The 27,926-nt window shown below is 55.3% G+C and overlaps 1 protein-coding gene across 1 annotated transcript; it reads left to right on the top strand.

The window, feature by feature from the left end:
• Window positions 1-27,839, top strand: CELSR3 (cadherin EGF LAG seven-pass G-type receptor 3). The gene is made up of 35 exons (XM_053599137.1): window positions 1-3,789; window positions 5,711-6,361; window positions 6,713-6,938; window positions 7,221-7,336; window positions 7,703-7,791; window positions 7,896-8,053; window positions 8,634-8,797; window positions 9,075-9,200; window positions 9,291-9,460; window positions 9,856-10,041; window positions 10,607-10,723; window positions 11,095-11,266; window positions 11,440-11,581; window positions 11,680-11,800; window positions 12,336-12,519; window positions 12,817-12,918; window positions 14,197-14,291; window positions 14,481-14,690; window positions 14,963-15,158; window positions 15,414-15,569; window positions 15,903-16,068; window positions 16,770-16,937; window positions 17,096-17,222; window positions 17,316-17,522; window positions 17,750-17,924; window positions 18,151-18,263; window positions 18,735-18,814; window positions 19,312-19,435; window positions 19,972-20,088; window positions 20,177-20,325; window positions 21,195-21,304; window positions 21,670-21,828; window positions 22,348-22,548; window positions 23,328-24,201; window positions 26,099-27,839. Exons 1-35 carry the CDS (start codon window positions 45-47, stop codon window positions 26,124-26,126), a joined length of 9,924 nt encoding a protein of 3,307 aa, XP_053455112.1. The 5' UTR covers window positions 1-44; the 3' UTR covers window positions 26,127-27,839.
• The last annotated feature ends 87 nt before the right edge of the window (window positions 27,840-27,926 follow it).

Here is a 27,926-nt window from a genome sequence, read left to right as displayed (position 1 = left end):
CCCAGGAGGGGGGCGGTGGAGGCCCTGCAGGGAGGCGGGGGGTGATGGCGAGACGGTTGCCGTGGCGGAGTCTCGGGAGACTGTCGACACCCATACTCCTGCTCCTTCTCCTCTCTTTGTTCCCCCTCAGCCGGGAGGAGCTGGGAGGCGGTCGGCACCAGGGCTGGGACCCAGAGTTAGTTGCCGCTACGGGGCCAGGGGCGCAGATCGGCGGCAGAGCCTTAGGTCTTTGTCCGGAGCCGCGCGGGGTCCTGGAGGATGGGGGCCCTGGCTTGGAAGTCAAGGAGCCTATCTTCGTGGGGTTCCAAGGGAGAAGGCAGAGCACCCGGAGTGGTAAAGGGCCTCCTGAACAGCAGGATGTGGAGCTGGGGACTGAACATGGGATCCAGGCATTGGACAGCCGCAGGCGAGGGACAGGACAGGTACCGGGGTCTCTGTTATACTGGCGCCCAGAGGTCTCCTCTTGCGGGCGGACAGGACCTTTAAGAAGAGGTAGTCTTTCCCCAGAGGCTCTTTCCCCCGGGGGCCCAAGCCCAGGAAACAGCTCACCCCTGCGTTTGGACCTCCTGGCTCGGCCCCGTGGTCCCAAGCCAGCATCCTCTCAGTGGAACTCTGGGACAGGTGCCCACAAAAGAGTGGGAACAGCGCGCTGCTGCAGGGAATTGTGGGCACCAGAGCGCAGGGGTCAGGGCAAGAGAGCCACGACATCCCGAGTAGAGAGGACAGCCCCTCGGTGGGACTGTCTTCCCGGGGCTGCGGGATCTGTCCCCGGGTTGGATTCAGCACCACGCCCAGGGAGGACAGCTCCCACATCGGGTTCAGCACCCCGCGAGTCTCGGACAGTTCCTGATTCGGAGCCCGAGCGCATGCGCTCCCCCGGGCTCTTCCGCCGCCGCTTCCTCCCGCAGCGCCCCGGGCCGCGCCCCCCGGGGATCTGGGCTGTTCCTGAAGCTTGGAGAATACCTTCAAGGAACCGAGCACGCTTTCGTCGCACCGCAAACCGCCACCCCCAGTTTCCGCAATACAACTATCAGACGCTGGTACCAGAGAACCAGGCTGCAGGCACCGCTGTGCTACGCGTGGTTGCTCAGGACCCGGACGCTGGCGAGGCCGGCCGCCTAGTCTACTCGCTGGCGGCGCTCATGAACAGCCGCTCGCTGGAGCTGTTCAGCATTGACCCTCAGAGCGGCCTCATCCGTACAGCGGCCGCTCTGGACCGTGAGAGCATGGAGCGTCACTACCTGCGTGTGACCGCACAGGACCACGGCTCGCCGCGCCTGTCGGCCACCACCATGGTGGCCGTGACAGTAGCTGATCGTAATGACCACTCGCCAGTTTTTGAGCAGGCGCAGTACCGGGAAACGCTTCGCGAGAATGTAGAGGAGGGCTACCCTATCCTACAGTTGCGCGCCACGGACGGCGATGCGCCCCCCAACGCCAACCTTCGCTACCGCTTCGTGGGGTCCCCAGCTGCGCGCTCCGCCGCTGCTGCAGCCTTCGAGATTGATCCTCGTTCGGGTCTCATCAGCACTAGTGGCCGTGTGGACCGCGAGCATATGGAAAGCTATGAGCTGGTCGTGGAAGCCAGTGACCAGGGCCAGGAGCCTGGGCCGCGCTCTGCCACGGTGCGCGTACACATAACCGTTCTGGACGAGAATGATAACGCTCCCCAATTCAGTGAAAAGCGCTATGTAGCACAAGTGCGTGAGGATGTGCGCCCCCACACGGTGGTGCTACGCGTCACGGCCACAGACAGGGACAAGGACGCCAACGGATTGGTGCACTACAACATCATCAGCGGCAACAGCCGTGGCCACTTTGCCATCGACAGCCTCACAGGCGAGATACAGGTGGTAGCACCTCTGGACTTCGAGGCAGAGAGAGAGTATGCCTTGCGCATCCGGGCGCAGGATGCTGGCCGGCCACCGCTGTCCAACAACACGGGGTTGGCCAGCATCCAGGTGGTGGACATCAACGACCACACTCCTATCTTTGTCAGCACCCCCTTCCAGGTCTCTGTCCTGGAAAATGCACCTTTGGGCCACTCAGTCATCCACATTCAGGCCGTGGATGCTGACCATGGAGAGAACGCCAGATTGGAGTATTCCCTAACTGGTGTGGCACCTGATACTCCCTTTGTGATAAACAGTGCCACTGGCTGGGTCTCTGTGAGTGGTCCCCTGGACCGTGAGTCTGTGGAACATTACTTTTTTGGTGTGGAAGCCAGAGACCATGGTTCACCCCCACTCTCTGCCTCAGCCAGCGTCACAGTGACTGTGCTTGATGTCAATGATAATCGGCCTGAGTTTACAATGAAGGAATACCACCTACGGCTGAATGAAGATGCAGCTGTGGGCACCAGTGTGGTCAGTGTGACTGCTGTAGACCGTGATGCAAATAGTGCCATCAGCTACCAGATCACAGGTGGCAACACCCGGAATCGCTTTGCCATCAGCACCCAGGGAGGTGTGGGTCTGGTGACACTAGCTCTGCCATTGGACTACAAGCAAGAACGCTACTTCAAGCTGGTACTAACTGCATCTGACCGGGCTCTTCATGATCACTGCTATGTGCACATCAATATCACAGATGCCAACACTCACCGGCCTGTCTTTCAAAGTGCCCACTATTCAGTGAGCATGAATGAGGATCGGCCAGTGGGTAGCACCGTAGTGGTCATTAGTGCCTCTGATGATGATGTGGGTGAGAATGCTCGTATCACCTATCTCCTAGAGGACAACCTGCCTCAGTTCCGCATAGATGCGGACTCAGGGGCCATTACACTGCAGGCCCCATTGGACTATGAGGATCAAGTGACCTACACACTGGCTATTACAGCTCGGGACAATGGCATCCCACAGAAGGCAGACACCACTTATGTGGAGGTGATGGTCAATGATGTGAATGACAATGCTCCACAGTTCGTGACCTCCCACTACACGGGATTGGTCTCTGAGGATGCCCCACCTTTCACCAGTGTCCTGCAGATCTCAGCCACTGACCGGGATGCTCATGCCAATGGCCGGGTTCAGTACACTTTCCAGAATGGGGAAGATGGAGATGGAGATTTTACCATTGAGCCCACCTCTGGCATTGTCCGTACAGTGAGGCGGCTGGACCGGGAGGCAGTTCCAGTGTATGAGTTGACTGCCTATGCAGTGGACCGAGGCGTGCCCCCGCTGCGGACTCCAGTCAGTATCCAGGTTACAGTGCAGGATGTGAATGACAATGCACCCGTCTTCCCAGCTGAGGAATTTGAGGTGCGGGTGAAGGAGAACAGCATTGTGGGCTCAGTGGTAGCCCAGATTACTGCAGTGGACCCTGATGAAGGCCCCAATGCCCATATAATGTACCAGATTGTGGAGGGGAACATCCCTGAGCTCTTCCAGATGGACATCTTTTCTGGAGAACTGACAGCACTTATTGACCTGGACTACGAGGCTCGCCAGGAATATGTGATTGTGGTACAGGCCACATCTGCTCCTTTGGTCAGCCGGGCCACTGTGCACGTCCGCCTGGTTGACCAGAATGACAATAGCCCTGTGCTCAATAACTTCCAGATCCTCTTCAACAACTATGTATCCAATCGCTCAGATACCTTCCCCTCAGGCATCATTGGACGCATCCCAGCTTATGACCCTGATGTCTCTGACCACCTCTTTTACTCCTTTGAGCGGGGCAATGAGCTGCAACTGTTGGTGGTCAACCAGACCAGTGGGGAATTGCGACTCAGTCGAAAATTAGACAACAACCGCCCACTGGTGGCCTCCATGCTGGTGACTGTCACAGGTAAGTGGGAGAGGGCAGGCAAGTGACCTAGTGACTCTAACCTGTTGGGGCCTTAGGAACTCTACACGGAGTTCCTCAAACCAAAGTATTTTTTTTTTGTGGGTTTTGGCCAGGGCTGGGTTTGAACCCGCCACCCTCGGCATATGGGACCGGCGCCCTACCACTTTCAGCCACAGGCACTGCCCCCTCAAACCAAAGTATTTACAAGGTTTCCAAGAATTCCTTAAGGTTTGGGTCCCTGCAACCCACAAATTTGCCATAGGCCTCACACGGACTCTGCTTAAGGTTCTGGCACAGACTCTACAGAATCCTAAAGATTTCCAAGGCATCTAGCAGACCCCATTAAGACTATAAAGAACCATCTGCTATCCTAGGAATAGCTCCCTTCCCCACAAAATGCCAAAGGTCCTAGGGTAATTCTCTGGTGGTCCCAGACAAAGCCTGTATGGGGACTCCATGCCTGTAGCTCAAGCAGCTAAGTCACCAGCCATATACACCTGAGCTGGAGGGTTCAAATCCAGCCCAGGCCCACCAAACAACAATGACAGCTGCAACCAAAAAATAACCGAGCATTGTGGCAGGTGCCTGTAGTCCCACCTACTTAGGAGGTGGAGGCAGGAAAATCGCTTTAGCCCAGGAGTTGGAGGTTGCTGTGAGCTGTGATGGCACGGCACTCTACCCAGGGCAACAGCTTGAGGCTCTGTCTCAAAAAAAAAAAAAAAAATAGCCTGTATGGGCCAGTCAGTCCATATCACGCCCATGTTCAGATGAAGGGTTACTTTGGGTCCAGTTTGACCCTTACCCCATCTGTGCAGGAAAAGAAGATCGTAGTTTGGTGTTCAGAAACAGCACTTATTGACCTGGCAGCTTCAGGCAGAGTGTGGGTATGCATTGGCCTGGGCGTTGTCCAACGGGCTGTTCAAGGTCCTGCTCTTTGGGAAAATGTCCAGAGGTCCACCTGCCTCTTTCCTGCCTCTACTTCTTCAGTCTTTTACAAACCCCTCTCTAATAGGAGGGTGCAGGCAGGAGAGGCTCTTGAAGTCCTGCCTACTGGAGGCTGCAAAAGTTGGAAGACAGGCTTCATTGGTGTTTGTTTATCAAATCTGGAGCAAAGAATCCTAGTATTGTCAGAGAAGGCACAGCTTCATTTATCCTTCAATTTACCCACAACTTATTGCACCCACTGTGTGCCAGGGTTGGGAGACAAGGTGGACAAAGGCAGATAAGCACCTCATCTTCATTTCTGTGGTGAATACTCTGGAGCCAGATCTGAAGTGGTGGACAGCTTGCTAACTCAAAAATGCTGGTGTGTGTGCGTGTGTGTGTATATATGTCCTGGAACTTGCTGACTCCAGAGTTCTGGGGGATGGCATCAAATGTTCATTGGCTAGGGCCCTCTCTAGTGGTATGGGAGAGCAATTTGTTGACTAGAGATAGGGAGTGGGTGATCCTTGACTTGGAATCCTCCTTGTTTCTTGGAGGGAATGTTTTGCTGGTTCTAGGGGGAGACAAGGATGGTGTCTGGGAATAGGTGGCCAGTGGCCCTTAGGTCCTCTTTGTATCCTGAGTGGGGGCGGCATGCTGACCATTATAACTTGGGGAAATGTGAGTTACTGAGCACTTAGTTACCTTTTTGTGAGCTGTTGGGAGAGTGACTTGCTAACCCCTGGGCGCTGTGTTGGGGTTGGCTGATCCCTGGTCCAGACCTCTGGAGGTTAGGTAAAGAAATAGTGGCTTGTTGACACCTTGATACTGGGGGAGCTGTTGGTCACTAGCCCCAGACTCCCTGATGTCCTGGTGAGTTAGCCTGTTGACTTAGAGGTGCTGGGGGCCTGGGCTATCATTGGCCCCAGCTCTCTTGTGTCCCAGGAAGGGGCAGCTGCTGACCCCACACTGACCACTGCTTCATCCCTGCCTGCAGACGGCCTGCACAGTGTGACAGCGCAGTGTGTGCTGCGTGTGGTCATCATCACAGAGGAGTTGCTGGCCAACAGTCTGACCGTGCGCCTTGAGAACATGTGGCAAGAACGCTTCCTGTCTCCGCTGCTGGGTCACTTCCTTGAAGGCGTGGCTGCCGTACTCGCCACACCAGCTGAAGATGTCTTCATTTTCAACATCCAGAATGACACCGACGTGGGGGGCACGGTGCTCAATGTGAGTTTCTCCGCGCTGGCTCCGCGTGGGGCCGGGGCAGGTGCTGCAGGGCCCTGGTTTAGCTCTGAGGAGTTGCAGGAGCAGTTGTACGTGCGCCGTGCTGCGCTCGCGGCCCGCTCGCTCCTCGACGTACTGCCCTTCGATGACAACGTGTGCCTGCGCGAGCCCTGTGAGAACTATATGAAATGCGTCTCAGTGCTCCGCTTTGACTCGTCCGCGCCCTTCCTGGCCTCTGCCTCCACGCTCTTCCGACCCATCCAACCCATCGCCGGCTTGCGCTGCCGCTGCCCGCCGGGCTTCACAGGTGACTTCTGCGAAACCGAGCTCGACCTCTGCTATTCGAACCCGTGTCGCAATGGCGGAGCCTGTGAGCGACGCGAAGGCGGCTACACCTGCGTCTGCCGTCCGCGTTTCACTGGTGAGCAGTACTCCACGAGGGAACTTGGGGGCGGGACTGCAATACGAGTGAGGACGGGGCATCGCTTTTGAGAAAACTGGGGTTGTGCGGGAGCTGTAAGCCCAGAAGCCGTAGAAGTAGACCCGGAGTGGGCCTCAGGCCACGAGAGAATGGAGGTCTTAGGCAGGAATGAGGGGTGGGGCCCAGCCGGGCTTGTGGAGCGAGGCGGGTCCAGACAGAGCGGGTGCGACCAGAGGGAGCTGCTTCCTTCGGGAGGCTCTCAGAACCTGGCCTTGAAGCGCTCGGACGTTGTGCCCGCTTAAGCAGAGGCGGCATGGTTGTGACCACCTCTGACCACGGCTTGGCCTCCAGGAGAAGACTGTGAACTGGACACCGAAGCCGGACGCTGTGTCCCCGGCGTCTGCCGCAACGGGGGAACCTGCACCGATGCGCCCAACGGCGGCTTTCGCTGTCAGTGCCCGGCAGGCGGCGCCTTCGAGGGCCCGCGCTGCGAGGTGGCAGCACGCTCCTTCCCGCCCAGTTCTTTCGTCATGTTCCGCGGCCTACGGCAGCGCTTCCACCTAACGCTGTCCCTCTCGTAGGTGCCCGCCCGGTGTCTGCGCGGCCCCAGGCTGCCCCTACCTAGATGACCCAGATTCAGATTCCTGATTGTCCGAGCCTGCCGCCCCCACAGGACACCGCCCCCTCCCCTGATGCCCGCTCCTGACGTCACTGCTCCGGGGTTCCCCGTCAATCCTTGCGGTCCCTCGTCGCTTCCTTTCTTGCCCCAGTCTGAGCCGGCGCCCCAAGAAACTTATCGCGGGGATGGTGGGTGTGAGGTGGTATCTGGTTCCTGACGTTTCCTGCCCACCCCTCTCAGGTTCGCGACGGTGCAGCCGAGCGGGCTACTCTTCTACAACGGGCGCCTGAACGAGAAGCATGACTTCCTGGCCCTGGAGCTCATGGCTGGCCAAGTTCGGCTCACATATTCCACGGGTGGGTGCCTCTGCTGATGTGTGTTGGCGAGTAGGTGCATGTGTACGTCGCGTGGCTGGAAGATGCAAGCCCCTAGTTCCCCTAGGCAAACCTCACTGTGCACCTGAACACACACCTCCATGCCAAACACAGTAGTGAAGACCCAGCTCTGGAATCATTCCCTATGGGAAGGCCCATCTCTCCAAAAAGTGTATGCTACTTCTATCTGTTCAAAGCCACTCTGGTCCAGTCAGTATGGTCAACAGTAGGGGGAATAATCTGAGGCATCCATGGTGACTCTGGGAGTAACCATGCCTATATGATTGAGCTGGGGGATGGAGTGATTCAGCTGTCCCATGTAACTCTCCACATGCATCTCCTCCACAGGTGAATCCAACACAGTGGTCAGCCCCACAGTTCCAGGGGGCCTGAGTGACGGGCAATGGCATACAGTGCATCTGAGATACTACAATAAGGTGGGCACCACCCCAGCATAGAGTATGGGGAGAGTTGGGATGCTGAGTTCTGCTCATTGGGGTTATCCTAAGGGCACTGTTGATTGTTGTGCCTGGGTCTTTAGCCCCGGACAGATGCCCTAGGGGGTGCTCAGGGCCCCTCCAAGGACAAGGTGGCTGTGCTGAGTGTGGATGATTGCGATGTGGCTGTAGCTCTGCAGTTTGGTGCTGAGATTGGCAACTACTCATGCGCGGCTGCTGGTGTGCAAACAAGCTCCAAGAAGTGAGGCCCCCACCCCCTGGTGCCCATGTCTTCTACCTCTCAAAGCCCACCCTAATCTTTCATATAACCCATTCTTCACCCCAGCCTGCCAAGCTCCCCATCCTTTCTCCAGACCACCAGATTTCCCTCTTCCCTCAAAGACCTTGAAAGGCTATTCACCCTAGCTCTCAGTCCTATATTCTACCCCAGACTCCCTGCTTCCACACACAATGCCTGGGCACCCAAGCTCCAAAGCCTCCACTTTCCCACTCTAGTCTCTCTAATGCCCAAAGTCCCCATTCACCCCCTTAATCTCACACCATTCCCTCCATACTGCACTTCTCTATCGCCTACCACAGCCACTCAGATGCCTTGTTCCTTCATTGTAGCCCTCAACCCCAGTTCTCCTACCTTTCCCCAAACCATCTGCCCATCTTGATCTATCCTTTGTACCCCCACAACTGAAGTAAGGCCTTAACTCCTTCCCTCCCCTAGCTTCATCCTCCCTCCTCAATCTCCCCACCCTTTACTTCCTATGGCTCCCGGAAGCAACCCTATTCTGGTCCCAATCCCACTAGTGACCCAGAACCCTGACCCCCAGGTCCCTGGACCTGACGGGTCCTCTGCTCCTGGGGGGTGTCCCCAACCTCCCCGAGAACTTCCCCGTGTCCCACAAAGACTTCATCGGCTGTATGCGGGACCTGCACATCGATGGCCGCCGAGTGGACATGGCGGCCTTTGTCGCAAACAATGGGACCATGGCAGGTAGGCTTGAAGCTCCCATGAGTTCAGCCCATGGCCCTGTTCCAATCATAGGGAGGGAGTGAAAGACTACATGGGGTGACTTAAACTCCATCTCCTTAGATGCCAAGCACCATACTACAGCTCAGCCTTTAAGGACCGATTCCTAGCAACCCCATTCCCTGAGAGACCATGGGGCTGCAATCATGGCCTCTTTTGGCTCTTTTGGCCCCTCAGGACATCAGTGTCCTCCAGCACTCATGCTCCCTATCTTATATTCTTACGTGCCTTCTTTTCCCAGGCTGCCAGGCCAAACTGCACTTTTGTGACTCAGGCCCCTGCAAAAACAGTGGCTTCTGCTCAGAGCACTGGGGTGGCTTCAGCTGTGACTGCCCTGTGGGCTTCGGTGGCAAAGACTGTCATCTCAGTGAGTGGGCAGCATGGGGCAGGAAGGGTGTGCAGGGTAAAGTCTATTCCTGGGTTGTGGCTAGTGACCCTGCTTCTTTTATCCACTCAGCCATGGCCCATCCCCATCATTTTCGTGGCAATGGTACACTGAGCTGGAACTTTGGAAGTGAAATGACTGTGTCTGTGCCATGGTATCTGGGGCTGGCATTTCGGACACGAGCAACACAAGGGGTCCTGATGCAAGTGCAGGCTGGGGCACACAGCATGCTTCTCTGCCAGGTGTGTCTACCCTTCTAATCTCAATCTCTGATGCCATCAGCAACATTCTTCTAGGCTTTTGTATGGTCACCAGCATACTTTTCTGCCAGATGTCCTAACCACTTGTAAACCTGACCCTTGATTCTCTTCCCCATCATGATATCCTCTATAGGTACAGGGTACCAGCATAGTTCTCTCTAGGTGCACCAATCTACAACCCTGGTTCTATCCCCTGCCCCTGACCTACGATATCAGCAACAGGGTGTCCTCTGGCATAGTGTCCTATGTGCTAGGTATAACCTTGACCACCATTCTGAACTCTAATATTCTTGACCTCTGAGCCTTCTGAACCCCACCTCTCAGCCACAACCCAACTTGGTGCTCTAACTCCAGGGCTATGCATCTCTAACCTACAGATAGATCAGGGGTTGCTGTCCGTGACGGTGACCAGGGGCTCAGGCCGTGTTGCACACCTCCTCCTGGACCAGGTGACTGTCAGTGATGGCCGGTGGCATGATCTGCAGCTGGAGTTGCAAGAGGAGCCAGGTGGCCAGCGGGGCCACCATGTCCTCCTGGTCTCACTGGACTTTAGCCTCTTCCAGGTTTGACCTCTGACCCTGGGGTAGTATGCTGTCAGCCTTCCAACCAGAACTGCCTTGTTTGACCCCAGCTCTAGTCCAGCTCCTTTCAATTCCCTGTACTGCTCCAAGTCTGACATTCTTCCCCCAGTTTCGCTCTTTATATCCTTGGTGAGCCCACCCCACCAGCCAGGTTAGTGTGCCATCAGGCCTTCTTTACATTAGGGAGCCCACCTAGATTTCTGGCCTGGTCTTAGGGAACCTCTGTAGCCAGCAAAGACCTGACTCCTGGAAACCCCTTCTGATCTCTGCCCTGGTCCCTACCTACCCAGATCAGAAATCAAAGAATTTCAGTCTTCTCTGGGTCCAAGAGAGAGGCAACTGAGGCTGGCTTCTGACTGAAACCTCCCTATCACACATTACCCAGGACCAAGCAGATTCTCCATACTTGAGAGTAGCTCATTCCCAAACCATTCCCCAGAGGGAAGTAGGGTTATTCAGGGATAGAAGAAGGCCAAGACTGACTGTAGGATACGTCAGGGTTCATCCCCATCCTGATCCCCAATGCTGACTGTCCCCCTTTCTCCAGGACACCATGGCAGTAGGGAGCGAGCTGCAGGGCCTGAAGGTAAAGCAACTCCACGTGGGAGGCCTGCCTTCCAGCAGTAAGGAGGAGGTTCCTCAGGGTCTGGTCGGCTGCATCCAGGTGGGGATCAGCATGAGAATGTGATATAGGACCTTAGGGTCATTGGCCAGAGGTCAGGGGCTCCTTGGGATCTGAAAGGAAGCATTCAAATTGGGGTTGGCATGAGGGCTTGGATGACCCAGAGTTACCAGGGATAGGCCAAGCCTGTGATATTAGAAGTGAGAGTCTGGCTTAGATGATCTGTGTCAGAGACAGCACAATTAGGGTTCCCCAGGGACCCAAGTCAGGGAACTGAATGAGGATATTTTGTGGGGCCTGGGTTCTTGGGGGGATCTTAGGAAATTGCATGTTAGGGGTTATCAGACCAGGAGGCTGGCTCTAAAGGACTTGTGCCTTGACATGTTCTTACCCCTTGCTGGCTGTATCCATAGGGGGTGTGGCTTGGCTCCACACCCTCGGGGTCCCCGGCCCTGCTACCCCCCAGCCACCGAGTGAATGTGGAGCCTGGCTGTGTGGTGACCAACGCCTGTGCCTCTGGGCCCTGCCCACCCCATGCTGAATGCCAAGATCTCTGGCAGACCTTTTCTTGCACATGCCAGCCAGGTAGGCCTTGAGAGGGTTGGGGGAAGGGTGATCTGGGCAGGAGCCAGGGGCTCATGACAAAGATGGGAGATCCAGAGGGCCTGTGGGGGAAGGGCGGGAACTTAGAAGGACAAGTACCTGCTTCCTTCCATGCTCTGTGACCCATGTCCTGAGCTTCCTGACCCAATCTGCAGGTTACTATGGTCCAGGCTGTGTGGATGCCTGCCTCTTAAACCCCTGTCAAAACCAGGGGTCATGCCGGCACCTCCCAGGAGCCCCCCATGGCTATACCTGTGACTGTGCAGGTGGCTATTTTGGGCACCACTGTGAGCACAGGTGAGAGGCTGGGAGCTAAGATGATGGAGAGACCTGGTGGGGACAGGGAGGGTCACTGAGATACCATGGAAGCATCTCATTTGGTTGTTCACCCTCAGGATGGACCAGCAGTGCCCACGGGGATGGTGGGGAAGCCCAACCTGTGGCCCCTGCAACTGTGACGTTCACAAGGGCTTTGACCCCAACTGCAATAAGACAAATGGGCAGTGTCATTGCAAGGTGTGCCTGGCTCCTGACCTTTTAACCCTTCTTTGGACATGATCTATGACTCTTGTCCAGCTTGCTGACCTCTGGCACCTGACTTGGGCCCTAACCTCTTACCTGTGTCCTTTGAGCTAGTTGCCATCTCTCATCCTTGACCCTAACACCCCCTTTACCACGGGGATGGTGGGGAGGCCCAACCTGTGGCCCCTGCAACTGTGACGTTCACAAGGGCTTTGACCCCAACTGCAATAAGACAAATGGGCAGTGTCATTGCAAGGTGTGCCTGGCTCCTGACCTTTTAACCCTTCTTTGGACATGATCTATGACTCTTGTCCAGCTTGCTGACCTCTGGCACCTGACTTGGGCCCTAACCTCTTACCTGTGTCCTTTGAGCTAGTTGCCATCTCTCATCCTTGACCCTAACACCCCCTTTACCTCCTGTAGCCCAGTCTTCCTACTAGCCTTTGAGTGCTGTTCTCTTTACCCATTGCCTTTGACCATTCCCCAAACCCTGACCTCTGACCTCAGGCCCCAACCCATCCTCAAACAGGAGTTCCACTACCGCCCCCGGGGCAGTGACTCATGCCTCCCATGTGACTGCTACCCTGTGGGCTCCACCTCGCGCTCATGTGCACCCCACAGTGGGCAGTGCCCCTGTCGCCCAGGAGCCCTTGGCCGCCAGTGCAACAGCTGTGACAGTCCCTTTGCAGAGGTGACAGCCAGTGGCTGCCGAGGTAAGCAGGCTCAGCACAGCTTCACCCACAGAGGGCTGATTCCAGCATGCTGTCACCAAGTATTAGTAGCATTTTTAGCTTCTTGGGTAGGGACTCTGGAAACTTCTGAGGAAGACCACTTATACCCAGGGATCCCTACATTTGCCCCAAGTACTTTGCTGACTTGTCACAGAATCTGACAGGCCCACTCCTGAGAAGCCAACAGGAATGGTGGGCAGTGGGCCTGGGGTAGGCAGGAGGGGCAGTAAGCGAGACATGGCTGCCACTTGCCCCAGATTCTACCTCCTTTCTCCCTAGTGCTCTATGATGCCTGCCCCAAGTCCCTGAGATCTGGTGTGTGGTGGCCTCAGACCAAGTTTGGCATCTTGGCCACAGTGCCCTGTCCCCGGGGAGCCCTGGGTGAGTATATGGGGGGAAAAGGCTTTGCTGAAGGTAGGGGTAAGCCTTTTTTCTGACTGCTAGAGCCATCTCTTTTCCTGAGTTGGGTGGCCTTGGTCCCGTAAAGAGGTGGGAATGGGGTGGGAGTCCATGTGGGCCCCTCACTACCTCCCAGGGCCTCTGGGTCCTTCCTTAAACCTTCATTGAGCCTCCATCTGTTTCTCTTGGCTTCTGGGCAGGATTGCGGGGTACAGGTAAGGGGTACATGTTTGCTCAGGTGCGCTGTCCCCTCTCACTGCCAGAGCTTTTGCAGATCCCTCCCTCTGCCTGAGATCCCCGCAGACCCTTCCCTCCTGCCTGAGGTTTCTAAAATCTACTCCTAACTGCCTGAAATCCCTGGAGGCCCCTTTCTGCTGTCTGAGGACCCTGGAATCCTTTCCTTGATGCCTGAGTTCCTTAGGGACGCCTCCCTATTGCCTGGGAAACTGAAGATCTTTCCCTACTTCCTAAGATGTTTGCAGACCCCTCCTCAGGACATTACCACTTCCTGAGGGTCTTTGTAGGCCTCTCCCTACTGCCTGAGATCATGGAAGATCCCTCCCCTCTGAGGACTGTACAACTCCTCCCTGCTGCTTGAGGCCTCCTCAGTGGCTGGACAGAGCTCGTCTGTGTATGCATGCCCATGTGTATGTCTTTCTATGCCTGCACAGTCTGAGAGTCTGTCTTGGAGGGAAGGGAATGCTGTGTTTAAGTTAGAGTCCCTCTTGGTGGTTACAAGCTCCTTAAAGGTACAAGTCAATTCTCACTCTACCTCCATCCCAACAGACAAGGAAGAGAGATGACGGCAAAGTCACCACTGAGGCAGTTAAAACTGTGTGAACCCCCACCTTACTTTGGTCACAGGATATTCCTGGCAGACCTCATCTGTGTTGGCATGTCCGTGTGTGTATGAGATAGTACTGTGTCTGTGTGCTTGTTCTGATCCATACATCTATGTGTGTGCAGCTGTGAGCACTGGCTGTATGTATGAGCACTGAGTCTATCCCAGCCTGTGTGGATGCAGGTGAGCGTGTGTGTCTGCAGCCCCACCCTGTGTAGCTGGTGGTTGAGGATGGCCCACATGCTCCCTCAGGAATGGACTGACAAGCACTGGGCCCACATGGGCTGGGGCTGCTGTGTCCAAGGATCCAGCTGTAGATGCTTACTGCTGTCCTCTGCCTCAGGGACTCCCCTGGGACAAGAGAGGGCTCGGCAAAGGGATCCAGGTCCCAGGTCTGACCAGGGCTTTCCTACCCCTAGGTGCTGCTGTGCGGCGATGTGATGAGGACCGGGGTTGGCTGGAGCCTGACCTCTTCAACTGTACTTCTCCTGCCTTTCGAGAGCTCAGTCTGTTGGTGAGACTGCCCAAACCTTTCCCTGCACCCAAGACCTTCACTGGCTCTATCTCAAGCCTATAGCAGGCCCCAGATATCATCTCCAGACCTTGACCTCCTGGGCCATTTCTGGTTGCCTTTTAAACTGTGAGGGGTTTAACAATGGCCTAAGGGATCACAGAGCAACCACTCTCCTTCTTGTCCCTGCAGCTGGATGGTCTAGAGCTGAACAAGACAGCACTGGATACTATGGAGGCTAAGAAGCTGGCTCAGCAGCTGCGGGAGGTGACTGGCTACACTGACCATTACTTTAGCCAAGATGTCCGAGTCACTGCACGCCTGCTGGCCCACCTTCTGGCCTTTGAGAGCCATCAGCAGGGTTTTGGGCTGACAGCCACACAGGATGCCCACTTCAATGAGGTGGGCCTGTGCCCTATGTTCCCAATTCCCTGGCCCTGGACCCCCAGCTCCATGACCTCTGGATCCCCAGCCCCCAGCCCTGGATCCCCAGCTCAATACCCTCCTGTCCTCTGGGGAAGTGAAGGTCCCAGACTCTCCTTCTTCCCTTGTCCTCTTGAGCTCCACTCCCTTGCTGTTGGGTCCTCTCTGAGCACCTGGCAAGACCCCTTGGCCCTATCCCCTCACACATCCTCATCACCTGGCTGAGCCCAGTTCCATCTTTGTCTTCCCAGAATCTGCTGTGGGCCAGCTCTGCACTGCTTGCTCCAGAGACCAGGGACTTGTGGGCAGCACTGGGGCAGCGGGCCCCTGAGGGCTCCCCAAGCAGCGCAGTGTTGATGCGGCATCTAGAGGAGTATGCAGCCACACTTGCAAGGAATATGGAACTCACATACCTGAATCCTGTGGGGCTGGTGACACCCAATATCAGTACGTGGTGGGTGGGGTGGGGCGGGACAGGGCAGGGGCCCATGAAAGGGCAGGAACCTAGAGGTCAGAGGCTGGGGCTATTGATGGTGACATTAATGGCAGAGGCTGTGCCACAATCCTCAGCATTTTTCAGGGGCAGGCTCTGTGCTGGTAACAAGGAAAATGTGGATTATGGGACTTAAATGCAGGAGGAAGTGGAACCTGCAGCATGGGAAAGAGGGCCTTGATGGGCCTCCTCCTTTTTCCTCCTGGCAGTGCTCAGCATTGACCGCATGGAACACCCCAGTTCGACACAGGGGACCCGTCGCTACCCCCGTTACCACAGCAACCTCTTTCGGGGCCAGGATGCCTGGGATCCTCATACTCATGTGGTGCTGCCTTCCCAGTCCCCTCGGCCATCCCTGTCTGAAGGTGAAAGTCCTTGAGAGATCCCTGGGTCGGTCCTATTTCCCTGTCCCCATCAAGTCAGACCCCATGTTGTTCTCCTGCAAATTTCCCCCTTGCCAGACCTCTCCATGTCAGACCTTTTATGTGATACCCTCTCACATCAATTCTCCACCCCACAACTACCACAGATGACCCCTCCCAGACCTTGAATTTACCCTTCATGGGTCCCTGCTCCCCCACCTTCTAGTTCTGGACCTGCATTTGGACGTGCTTGATGCTGGGTTGGGTTCAAAGCTGGGTTTGTGGGTGCTTGGGGTCAGAGGTCACTGACAGTGGCTCCTCTCTCTTTCTTGGCAGTTCTGCCCACAACCAGTAACATGGAAAACTCTACCACCTCAAGCGTGTTTCCCCCACCAGCCCCCCTGGAGCCAGAGCCTGGGATCTCCATTGTCATTCTCCTTGTTTACCGCACCTTGGGGGGGCTGCTCCCTGCCCAGTTCCAGGCCGAGCGCCGAGGCGCCAGGTACCCATGCCCCTCACCCCTGATCTTTCCATGAGCTTCTTGCTCAGCGCACCACTCCCTTCTTTGGTTAACAGGTTCACATACATACAGAGATGCTCTAGTGCACAGCTCCAGAGAGCCTTGTCTATGCTGGGTTCCATGTGAATCATGCTGTCTGGAGTTGTGCAGAGGAGTAGAGCTGCAGGATGACAGACACACAGCCACAGATGGGGGCAGTCACACACAGGAAGGTACATGCACTAGGTGTAGACCGGCTGATAGAGACAAACACAGGCTTATTGATGAAGGCCAGATGAATTTGGCAGGAGGGCAGTATGAGCACACAGTTCAAATCCCCTGGAGCTAAACTAGCTGGGTGTCATGGCGGGCACCTATAGTCCCAGCTACTGGGAGGCAAGAGGATAGCTTGAGCCCACGAGTTTGAGGTTGCTGTGAGCTATGATACCATGGTACTCTACCCAGGGCAATCAAGTGGGACTATCTCAAAAAAAAAAAAAAATCCTTGGGAGCCACTTAGGCCTCAGACTCCAGTCTGAGCAGTTAGTCTAAGCTCAACAGAGAGGCATCTTAGAAACCGCATCCACTCTGGGTACATCCCAGACCCTCGGTCAGCCATGGTAAGTAGCACAAAGACAGGGTGAGGTAGGTAGACAGCTTGGAGAGCTCAGCAGTGGCCAAGCCCAGATGGGATGTCTCCTCAGGCTTCCTCAGAACCCTGTTATGAACTCTCCGGTGGTCAGCGTGGCTGTATTCCATGGACGCAAGTTCCTAAGGGGTGTCCTGGAGTCACCAATCAGCCTTGAGTTCCGACTGCTACAGACAGCGAATCGGAGCAAGGCCACCTGCATGCAGTGGGACCCACCTGGCCTGTGAGGATCCCCATTCTGGAAACTTTGGTCCCCTGCTAGCTCCTGGGAGGCCAACTGATAATCCTAGCCTGCCCCTCCCACAATCCCGTGTAAACCCTCGCCTGACAATGGGGCACTCCCCAGATGGGGTGGTAGGTCTAACTGCCCTGTGGCTACAGGGCGAACCAGCATGGTATGTGGACAGCACGGGACTGTGAGCTGGTGCACAGGAACGGATCCCATGCACGGTGTCGCTGCAGCCGGACAGGCACCTTTGGGGTCCTCATGGATGCCTCCCCCCGTGAGGTGGGGCTATTTTTAGTGTCCTAAGGGAAGGTGGGAGTCAAAGGGCTAGGGGCATTCTGCCTAACACCCCAGTGAATGTCTCTCTCTTTGCAGCGGCTGGAAGGTGACCTGAAGCTGCTGGCTGTGTTCACCCATGTGGTTGTGGCAGTGTCCGTGGCTGCACTGGTGCTGACTGCAGCTGTCCTGCTGAGTCTGCGCAGCCTGAAGTCCAATGTGCGTGGGATCCATGCCAATGTGGCAGCTGCCCTCGGGGTGGCAGAGCTCCTCTTCCTGCTGGGGATTCACAGGACCCACAACCAGGTGCAGGTTCAGGGCCAGAGAACCTGTGTCCTGATAATCCCACCTTACCCAAGAGAACTGGGGCCAAATCTTAGGGTCAGATGCTCAGATTGAGGCCAAGGTTTGGGGCAGTATGCTGGGGTAAAATGCTATGGTTTAGGGATCAGAGATGGGAAGCAGATGCCTGGAGGGGGTCAGAGGTGGGATGAGGCAGGAGTGGTCCTGACACCCCCCTGCCCTGCCCTCAGCTGGTGTGCACTGCAGTCGCCATCCTCCTGCACTACTTCTTCCTCAGCACCTTCGCATGGCTCCTTGTGCAGGGGCTGCACCTCTACCGCATGCAGGTTGAGCCACGCAATGTGGACCGTGGTGCCATGCGTTTCTACCATGCCCTGGGATGGGGCGTCCCTGCTGTGCTGCTGGGTGAGGGCCCTGCCCACTTGCCCATTCAGGGCTATAACCCCTGACCTCAAGCTATCACCTGGCCTGACCCTGTCCCCAATCCCAATCGTGTGACTCCCTCTGACCTCAACCCCCTGCATCCCCTCTTTGTGAAGGAGCCTGCTCCACCCTCACTCACCTTCCACCCACATATGGGAGGGTCAGCAGCTCTGGAATACACCTCTCAGTTCCACCCCTTCTCCCCAAGGCCTTGCTGTTGGCCTGGACCCTGAGGGCTATGGGAACCCTGACTTCTGCTGGATCTCGGTCCATGAACCCCTCATCTGGAGCTTTGCTGGCCCTGTCATCTTGGTCATATTGGTGAGTGCCCTGTACTTGGTGTCCACCTCTGTGCTACCCTCAATGTGGGAGGAGGAGGACTTGTGGCAAGTATGGTTCCGTCAGCTGAGGGGGGCTGGGGGCATACTGCGGGCTCCCTGGCTTGATCTCCATTTGTGTTCTTTGGTCACAAAGTGACCACTCCCCACTCCCCTGGCATGGAGATGGGGGGGGGGGTATAGGGTCACAGATTCTCCCTACCTCCATCTCTGTCTCTCCCCCATCTCTCAGTCCCTGTCTGGTTCTATTATATCCAACTTTTTCTGTGATTCTAAGCTCTATCTTTTTGTCTCTGATCTGTACCTTCATGTTTTTGTGTGTGACAAAGAATTTCTCACTGGTTCTGCCTCTTTGTCTGTAGTCTTGGTCTCTCTCTGTCCCTTCCTCTATCTGTCTCTCATTGTTTCTCTCTCTCTGCTCTGACCGGCCTCATGTGTCCGACTGTGGGTCCAGATGAATGGGACCATGTTTCTCCTTGCTGCCCGCACATCCTGCTCCACAGGGCAGAGGGAGGCCAAGAAGACCGCTGCACTGTGAGTTGGCTGACTGGGGGAGGAAGGGAATCCTCAGGATGGCAGGGTCCTTCTAGGTGGGGTCTGGGATCTCTAGAGCATCCCTGGTGGAGGCTGGGTTCCAAGTTCTGATGAAGGAATGTAGTCACACCTGCCCTGGCCTGCTGTCCCTCCCTGGCGCCTTCGCTATACTCTGGCCCCACACATGCTGCCACCATGCTGTTTCTCCTGGTCCTCTGGGTCTCCCTTGGCCTGGGTGTCCCACTCTGCCCCCTCCCCCATGTGTCCCTACCTATCTTCCATGCTTTTCCTCATGGTCCCACACTCCCATGTATTTTACCCCCTCTCATCCTATAGCTCTATGAGTGCTCTCTTGGTTCTTTGTATGACCTCCCATCTCCCCTCCCCCCACCCCATGTCCTCCAGCGACCCCCATGTTCCTTTTCTTCTATGTCCCCTGCATGAGTCACACATGAGCCTTGTGTGTCCTCCTGTGTCCTCCCATGTCCCTGCAGCAGGACCCTTCGCAGCTCCTTTCTGCTTCTGTTGCTGGTCAGTGCCTCCTGGCTCTTTGGCCTCCTGGCAGTCAACCACAGCATCCTGGCTTTCCACTACCTCCACGCCGGCCTCTGTGGCCTCCAGGTAACCCTGGCACCCTTCCCCGCCCCTGACCCCAGTGGATGTTCAGAAGGCTGGGCCCAACCCCAAGCAGGGCATTGACCGTAGGACTAAAGCTGACTCTTTTTGGATGACTATTGTCAGGCCAGACACTGGCCCTAGCTTCTGACCCCTGGCCTGGAGCTATGGTCAATGAGGTCAGCAGCTGAGCCATGTCTACTAGACACTGACCCCAGACTGGGTGTTGATCCTGGACTGGCCTTCACCAACACTGAGGCTACTGGCCCCTTGCTGATCCACACTGACCTTTACTGACTCCAGTCGCTCATGCTACTCTGGCCTCTGCCCCTGCTGACCTTTGCTTGATCCCCTTACTTACCCTACTGGCCTCCTCATTGTCTCACACTAACTTGTAGTGACTGGCCCTGCTGACCCATAGGGACTTATAATGGCCCTTGCTGGCCCCCTGCTGGCCCTACTCCCACCTTCTCTGACTTTGATATCTCCCTACCCCTTGCTAAGCCCTCAGTGACCTCACACTGACCCTTGCTGACATACAGGGCCTGGCAGTGCTGCTGCTTTTCTGTGTCCTGAATGCAGATGCCCGAGCTGCCTGGACACCTGTCTGTCTGGACAGGAAGGCAGCACCCGAGGAGGCAAGGCCCACACCTGGGATGGTAAGGGACTATCAGGGGCTTGGGGGTCTGGGGAGGCCAGGGTTTGAGGCTTTTGCGGGGCTATATTTACCGTGCCTGCTTCCCCTAGGGACCTGTGGCCTACAACAACACAGCCCTCTTTGAGGAGAGTGGCCTCATCCGCATCACTCTTGGTGCCTCCACTGTCTCCTCCGTGAGCAGTGCCCGCTCTGGCCGGACACAGGACCAGGACAGCCAGCGGGGCCGCAGCTACCTCAGGTAGGTGGAAGGGCCTCCTTGTGAGGGGCACTCTCAGCTTAGTTCAGCCCCATGTTACCAAGAATTGGCAGGCAGTGCCTGTGTTTCAGTGGGCAGGGCGCCAGCCCCATATACCAAGGGTGGCGGGTTCAAACCTGGTCCTGGCCGGCTAAAACAGCAGTGGCAACTGCAACAAAAATAGCCAGGCATTATGGCGGGTGCCTGTAGTCCCAGCAACTCAGGAGGCTAAGGCAAGAAAATTGCCCTAGCCCAAGAGCTGGAGGTTGCTGTGAGCTGTAATGCCATGGCATTCTACTGAGGGCGACAAAGTGAGACTCTGTCTCTAAAAAAAAAAAAGATGGCATTACCAGGTCCTGGGGCAGGGAGCTCCCCCCATGTGGGCCGTCAGGGGCCCTGCTGCTGCCTCTGCCCCAGATGTCCAGGAACACCCTCAGAGACATTCCACTTGCAGCTAGCTATGTACTTAGACCAGGTGTCCTCAAACTTTTTAAACAGGGGGCCAATTCACTGTCCCTCAGACCGTTGGAGGGCCGGACTATAGTTTAAAAAATAAAAAACTAAGGTGGCACATGTGGCTCAAGAAGTGGGGCGCTGGCCCCATATGCTGGAGGTGGTGGGTTCAAACCCGGCCCCAGCCAAAAACTGCAAAAAATAAAATAAAATTCATATTAAAAAAAAAAAAACTATGAACAAATTCCTATGCACACTGCACATATCTTATTTTGAAGTAAAAAATAAAACGGGAACAAATATAATTCACACCACTTCATGTGGCCCGTGGGCCACAGTTTGAGGACGCCTGACTTAGACACTCCAGCCTCCAAGCACTCATTATATCCCCTTTTCATGGGGGCCTCCTGCCTTTCCAGGGATAATGTCCTGGTTCGACATGGCTCAGCTGCTGACCACATTGACCACAGCCTCCAGGCTCACGCTGGCCCCACTGACCTGGATGTGGCCATGTTCCATCGAGATGCTGGTGGAGTTGGGGGCCTGGGTTAGGGAGGAGGAAGGCAGAGGCTCTCTCCCCAATTGATCCCCTTTTCTTCTGCCCTACCCAAACTGGGTACAGTGGCTGACTGGGGTGGGACAAGCTCCTCCCAGGTCACCGCCCCAGGAGGTACCTACCCACCAGGCCCTGATTCTCTCAACCCACTCCTCCTACCTTGCTCCATGATAAATCTTGGCCCTAATATTCCCACCTCCACTTCAAGTTCTGCCCAGGTCCCCAGCCCAAACACCCTTGCTGTACCAGGTAGAACCCCAGGTTCTTCCCTTACTCCAAAGTCTCTCACCTCCCCAAACTCCTGTTATACCCTCTTCCTCTGACTTTCCCAACTCTAGGTGCGGACTCTGACTCCGACAGTGATCTGTCCTTGGAGGAGGACAGGAGTCTGTCCATCCCATCTTCGGAAAGCGAAGACAATGGCCGGACACGGGGGCGTTTCCAGCGTCCACTCTGCCGAGCAGCCCAGAGTGAGAGGCTCCTCACCCACCCCAAAGGTGATGGGAGCCCTCTGAGCTCATGAGTGACCAAGGAAAACCCCATTTTCTGCTTAGACTTGATGCATGGACCCTGCTGTCTCCTGAAGATGCCTGGGACTGGAACATTGGGAACCTCTGGGGTCAAGCTTGGGACCCCCATAAATGTCTCCCTATCCAGCCTCCTGGAAGTGCTTGGGAGGCCCAGGAATGACCTGGTACAGAGTAATGAGGTCAGGGATATTACGGAGTGGCATGTTATCCCTCTAGCCCCCACTCTTCCCTGCAGGTTAGGGTCTGGTCTGACTTTCCTAACACTGAGCCATTAGGTTCTTCTACTTCCAGTATCTAGTTAAGGGGGTGCTTATCAAGAACCCCCTGCCTGGGTGGTTCCACTAGTCTCTGAGGACATGCCCTCCTATTCCCACATCTGCTCACTGGGACCAGCGAGGGCTTCAAGGGTAATTTGGATCAGGCATCACTCAGTCTGAGTAACTGGGGTCAACCCAGAGGCTCCTGTAACCTGCCCTGGCTCCACAGATGTGGATGGCAATGATCTCCTGTCCTACTGGCCAGCCCTGGGAGAGTGCAAGGTAGCCCCCTGTGCTCTGCAGACTTGGGGTTCTGAAAGGCGTCTGGGGCTAGACACCAGCAAGGATGCAGCGAACAACAACCAGCCAGACCTGGTCCTGACCAGTGGGGATGAAACCTCTGTGGGCCGGGCCCAACGCCAGAGGAAAGGTATGACCCTGATCATTGGCCTGCACTACAGGGACCCTGGGGGCTGCTCATGCCCTGACCCAGGGGATTTCAGCTAGCTATGTACTTAGACATTCCAGCCTCCAAACACCCCATTACATCCCAAAGTGAGAGTTTCTCTTACTCTGATCTGGGGTTTTTGCTCCTCTAGCCTGCTTCATAGTCTCCCTATCCTGACCTGGGATTTTTCATCCTCCCACACCCTGGCTGGCACCACAGGTACCTCAGGGGCTACTCCTGCCCCAACCCAATGGATTCCTCCCTTTCCTCCAATTCCACTTTGTAAGACCTGATGCTCCCCAGATCCCAGATTTCCTGCTCTGATCTGGAAGGTTTCTGCTCCCTACCTTGCTTTGTATAGAGGTTGTCCTTGCCCCAACTCAAGAGATTTCTGCCCTCACCCTTGTATTACAAGGACCTGGGGACTGCTTTTGCCCCAACCCAGGGTGTTTTTGCACTTTTGACTCAGTCCTGCATTGCCGGGAGCTGAGGGCTGCCCCTCTCGGACTTTGTGGGGGAGGTTGCCTTCACCACAGGGACTGCCTGTGCCCTGATCTAAAGGATTACTGCCTCCCCACTCAGGATTCCCCTGTCCTGTTGCCTTTCTCAGACCTCTAGGGTTGCTTCTGCCCTTCCCCAAGGGGTTTCTGCTCCCAGGCCTCTGTCCCAGGGATCCCAGGGCTACCACATCCCTAGACTCAGGAATTCCTGTTTATCCTCTCCACATACACACCCTGTCTCCCATTTTGTTCCTCTCATAGGCATCCTGAAGAACCGTTTGCAATACCCACTCATGCCACAGCCCCGAGGTGCCCCTGAGCTGTCCTGGTGCCGTGCTGCCACCTTGGGCCACCGTGCTGTGCCAGCTGCTTCTTATGGTCGCATTTATGCTGGTGGGGGCACAGGCAGCCTTTCACAGCCAGCCAGTCGCTACTCCTCCCGAGAACAGCTGGACCTGCTCCTCCGGCGGCAACTAAGCCGTGAGCGATTAGAGGAGGCCCCTGCCCCTACTCTACATCCCCTGAGCCGGCCAGGTTCCCAGGAACACATGAACACTGTGCCAGGCCGCCTGGAGCCAAGAAATCGGGGCAGCACCCTGCCGCGGAGGCAGCCACCCCGGGACTACCCTGGCGCCATGGCCGGCCGCTTTGGGTCACGGGATGCACTGGACTTAGGGGCACCTCGAGAGTGGTTGAGCACACTACCCCCACCCCGCCGTGCCCGGGACCTTGATCCACAGCCCCCGCCTCTGCCCCTGTCTCCTCAGCGGCAACTCTCAAGGGACCCCCTCTTGCCATCCCAGCCTCTGGACTCTCTGTCTAGAAGCTCAAACTCTCGGGAGCAGCTGGACCAGATACCTAGCAGGCACCCCTCACAAGAAGCCCTCGGTCTACCCCCACAGCTGCTCAGAGCTAGGGAAGATCCAGTCAGTGGCCCCAGCCATGGCCCCTCCACAGAGCAGCTAGATATTCTCTCCTCTATCCTCGCTTCTTTCAACTCCTCAGCCCTTTCCTCTGTGCAGTCCTCAAGCACGCCCTCGGGCCCTCACACCACTGCCACAGCTTCTGCACTTGGACCTTCCACACCACGGTCTGCCACCTCTCACAGTATCTCGGAGCTGTCACCAGACTCAGAGTAAGCATGGTCCCGCCACTTGCTCGCACCTTTGTCAGCTTAGGGCAAACTCCTGTGTACCCTTCTGGTGTTCTGCCATGAAATAGGGTGAGGGTTGGCAGACAGGTGTGAGCTACCCACCCCTCCCACCCCACCCCCCACCCCCGGCTCACACAGCGAGGGGCCAGGTCTGGCAGGAAATGGGGGTGTGACCAGCAGGGAAATAGCAGCCAAATGACAGAGCCAGCCACCCTTCCCTGCACCTCCCAGGATAAGTAGAGATAGGTGACTTCCCAAGGACTTGAGCTAGTGAAGGCAGAGGATGGGTCAAGGCCTAGAAGTGGGAGGTAACCTGGTCAGTGCAAGAGGCTGAGGGGAGGAGACTTAGCTTATGGGGTTGTAGTAGATAAAGAGGGACCAGAAGTGGTGCCAGGATATGCCAGGCTGAAGAGTTAACTTTATGGGGGGGAAATCATTTGTTCATCAATTTAGTTGGTCGATATTAAGTTCTTCCCATCTGTGGGCACTGTCAGGTGGGGCTCACAGGTGCCAGTGGGGCTTCTATAGGGAAGGAGATGACAGACAGATGGGAAGTAGCTGAGTGCACAGAAGTCAGAGGAGTGGTGGGGGTGGGAGGAGCCAGGAAATCCTAGGTCTTGAAAGCCAAAAGAAGAGGTGAGTTTCAAAGAGGAGAAATAGTTGGGCCAGGCTCTGTGGGGGCTTATAGGGTAAAAGATGGCTTTAGGGAGAAGAGGGATCAATGAAATGAGCAAGACCCATTGTTGGGAGAGGACAAAGAAAGGCAGTGCCTGTGGCTCAACAGAGTAGGACATTGGCCCCATATGCCAGAGGTGGTGGGTTCAAACACAGCCCTGGCCAAATACTGCAAAAAAAAAAAAAAGAAAGAAGAGAAAAGAAAGGCAGGAGGGAGCGGCGCATGTGGCTCAGTGAGTAGGGCGTCGGTCCCATATACCGAGGGTGGTGGGTTCAAACCCAGCCTAGACTAAACTGCAACAAAAAAATAACCGGGCTTTGTGGCGGGTGCCTGTAGTCCCAGCTACTTAGGAGGCTGAGGCAGGAGAATCGCCTAAGCCCAGGAGTTGGAGGTTGCTATGAGCTGTGATGCCACCGCACTCTACGGAGGGCAATAAAGTAAGACTATCTCTACAGAAAAAAAATAAAAATAAAAATAGGGCAGCGCCTGTGGCTCAACAGAGTAGGGTGCTGGCTCCATATGCCAGAGGTGGCGGGTTCAAACCCAGCCCTGGCCAAAAATTGCAAAAAATAAAAAATAAATAAATAAATAAAATAAAATAAAAATAAAAACATTAAAAAAAAAGGCAGGAGGAACAGGGAGGTTGGGGGCGTGGGGCTCTAGAGGGATACTGGGGTTGGGGATGAGAGCAAGCTGACTCTTCCCCTGTGTCCCCCTGCAATCTAGCCTTGGGGTCTGGCTGTATGGGAGGTAGGCCAGAACCTAGCCAGGGGTTCAGGCTCTGGAGTCACACAGGCCTGATTTTGAGTTGTATATCTTACCTCATAAGCTATATTCCCTTAGGAAGGTACAAGCCTCTCTGAGCCTCAGTTTCCTCATCTGAAAAAGGGGTCTGTAGTAACAAATCCTTAGAGATGTGCAGAAGATTTATGAGACAATATCTGTCAAGTACTTAAAATACTTGGGTGCTTTTGAAGCACTTAAAGACCTAGGTGGCCAAGGAGCCTTGCTGATGAGTCTGGGGGTCCGTAATGGATGGAGTGGAGTGGGCATGAGGGGCACAAGAGGGCTGAGGCTGAGACGTAGAGGTAATGGTGGAGGTGAGGGGAGGTAGACTAGGCCAAGTCTGGTGGGGGAACCCAGAGCCACTTGACTTAGAGTCCTCTCAGCATTGACCTTTGATTTCCACCCACAACTCTACAGAGTTCCCAGAAGTGAGGGTCACTCCTGAGGAGCCAAGCAGTATGGATGAGAAACAGCTGAAGGCAATGGAAGATTTGGGCTAACAGAAGAGACTCCAGGAGTGGGGGCTGATCCCAAGGCAGCCTTCTGCCCCACCCTGTAAAGCTCTGCCCACTTCAAGAGTGCTGAGGTTCCATGTGCATCCGTGAGCATGCCTGTGGCAGATGCAGGGATGGGGAAACTGAAGGGAGGACTTTTATACATTTTGTACCTTTGTAACCAGAGATATGCTTATGTTATTTTTCAGCTTTTCTGTCTCCCAGGGATCTGAGGCTGGGCTGGAAGGGGGAGGGGGACAGAGGAAGAAAGATGTAGAATTTGGCCCCATGTGGGTCCCTAGCAAACCATATGCTCTTTTTTCTCATCTTAACTGGGATAGGTAGAATCAGGCAGGTGGGGCAGATGCCTTTCTCCCCCAACACCCCCAGGGTGGATCTGAATATTGCCAGGGGCCCAAGTACAAAATTGTTTCTTGCTTTTTTCAAATGCCCCAAAGGCCAAACTTCTGGGGCTGGGGGTTGGTCTTGGAAACAGGGGTCCTCTGGCTTCCTCCTGGGGACTCATGCCTCCCCTCCCTGTGGATATGTGTGTTTATAATGTGGAGTCCCTACCACTTACTGCCTTATGACCTAGGACTGATGCTGTGGGGCGCTGGTAGAGCAGCAGATGTCATGTTTACAGAGCAAGGCTTCCCTGGCTCCCCTGAGGGGGGCTTAGGCCTCTAATCAGACATTCCTACAAAGGGTGGGGAAAGGTCACCCACCTGCCCCTGCTGTGAACAAAAGTTGTCTGTGGTGCCATTTGATTCCCTGACACTGCTCCCTACTAGAGTTTACTGGGAAGGGTGGATTGGGAGGGTGAGCAGAAACATGGGAAATCAAGACCCAGAATGTAGGTGCCACTGCCTCCCATGTTTACAGGATCCTCCCTGGCCCTAGACATCCGGGCTGCAGGAAGCGACTCAGTTCCACTCTTCCTTTATTCCCTTAAAAAGGGAAAAATGACTGTTTAGGACCCTGTTCATGAAACTCTCACTTTTGTTACTTTGTCTGATGTCTAGAACTGGGGACTTTAAATTTTTTGTTACTTTGTTTACAGTTAGAGATTTAAAAACTTTTTAAATTTTGTTTACCACTTAAAACTTTGAACTTTTACACTTTGTTTACAGTTGAGAATGTTTTTCCCCCCTTTGTTTACAATTGAAAGGTAGGGAATGTGAGAGAGGGGCTTGGAGGACCCACCTGTGAAGACCCTGGACCTGGCCATCTTGAGCTCTCCCAGGCCAAAGGTCAGCCCTGAGTCCCCTGTTTAACAGCAAACCCAGAAACCCTCAAGAGTAGGTACCCTCTGACCAAAGGGGATAGTGGTTGTGTAGAGTTGGGAGATGGCCTATACAGACACCTCCTCACCCCTCATCCCATGCATACTCTTGGGGAGTAGTTTCCTAGGAGATTAAAAATTATACTTCACTGACGGGTGCCAAATCATACCAGCCAGGACCCAAGCTCTCCAGAATGATCCCAGCCTTTGAAGGGCTGAGTGGCCTCCTGAGGGTGGGAGGGTGTCCTCGCTATGTCCTAGGTTTTGTAGATGCCTCTCTCTGGGGGTTGCCCCCTCTAGCCCAGTGGCCCCTTTTCCTGTATGTGTAAATTGTTCCGTGAAGCCGCGATCTGTTTTGGGAATAAACTTCTATAGAAAACAATTATTGCCTCTTTCTGTTGTGGGGACCAGGATGGTGACTGAATGATTCAGGCCAGACTGACCTTAGGGAGGAATCTGAGCCCCCTCC

Source organism: Nycticebus coucang, chromosome 8 (assembly GCF_027406575.1).
Source record: "Nycticebus coucang isolate mNycCou1 chromosome 8, mNycCou1.pri, whole genome shotgun sequence".
In the NCBI taxonomy this organism is placed as follows: Eukaryota; Metazoa; Chordata; class Mammalia; order Primates; family Lorisidae; genus Nycticebus; species Nycticebus coucang.
The sequence above is the reverse complement of the archived record's forward strand: the minus strand, read 5'-3'. Positions and strand labels throughout refer to the sequence as shown.

Excerpts from the sequence above, each read along its gene's own strand:
- CELSR3 (XM_053599137.1), top strand. The coding sequence starts at position 45 with ATGGCGAGACGGTTGCCGTGGCGGAGTCTCGGGAGACTGTCGACACCC. Across the intron at positions 9,201-9,290 it reads TGGCAAAGACTGTCATCTCA|CCATGGCCCATCCCCATCAT; the intron begins GTGAGTGGGCAG and ends TTATCCACTCAG. Across the intron at positions 20,326-21,194 it reads CGGGGCCGCAGCTACCTCAG|GGATAATGTCCTGGTTCGAC; the intron begins GTAGGTGGAAGG and ends CTGCCTTTCCAG.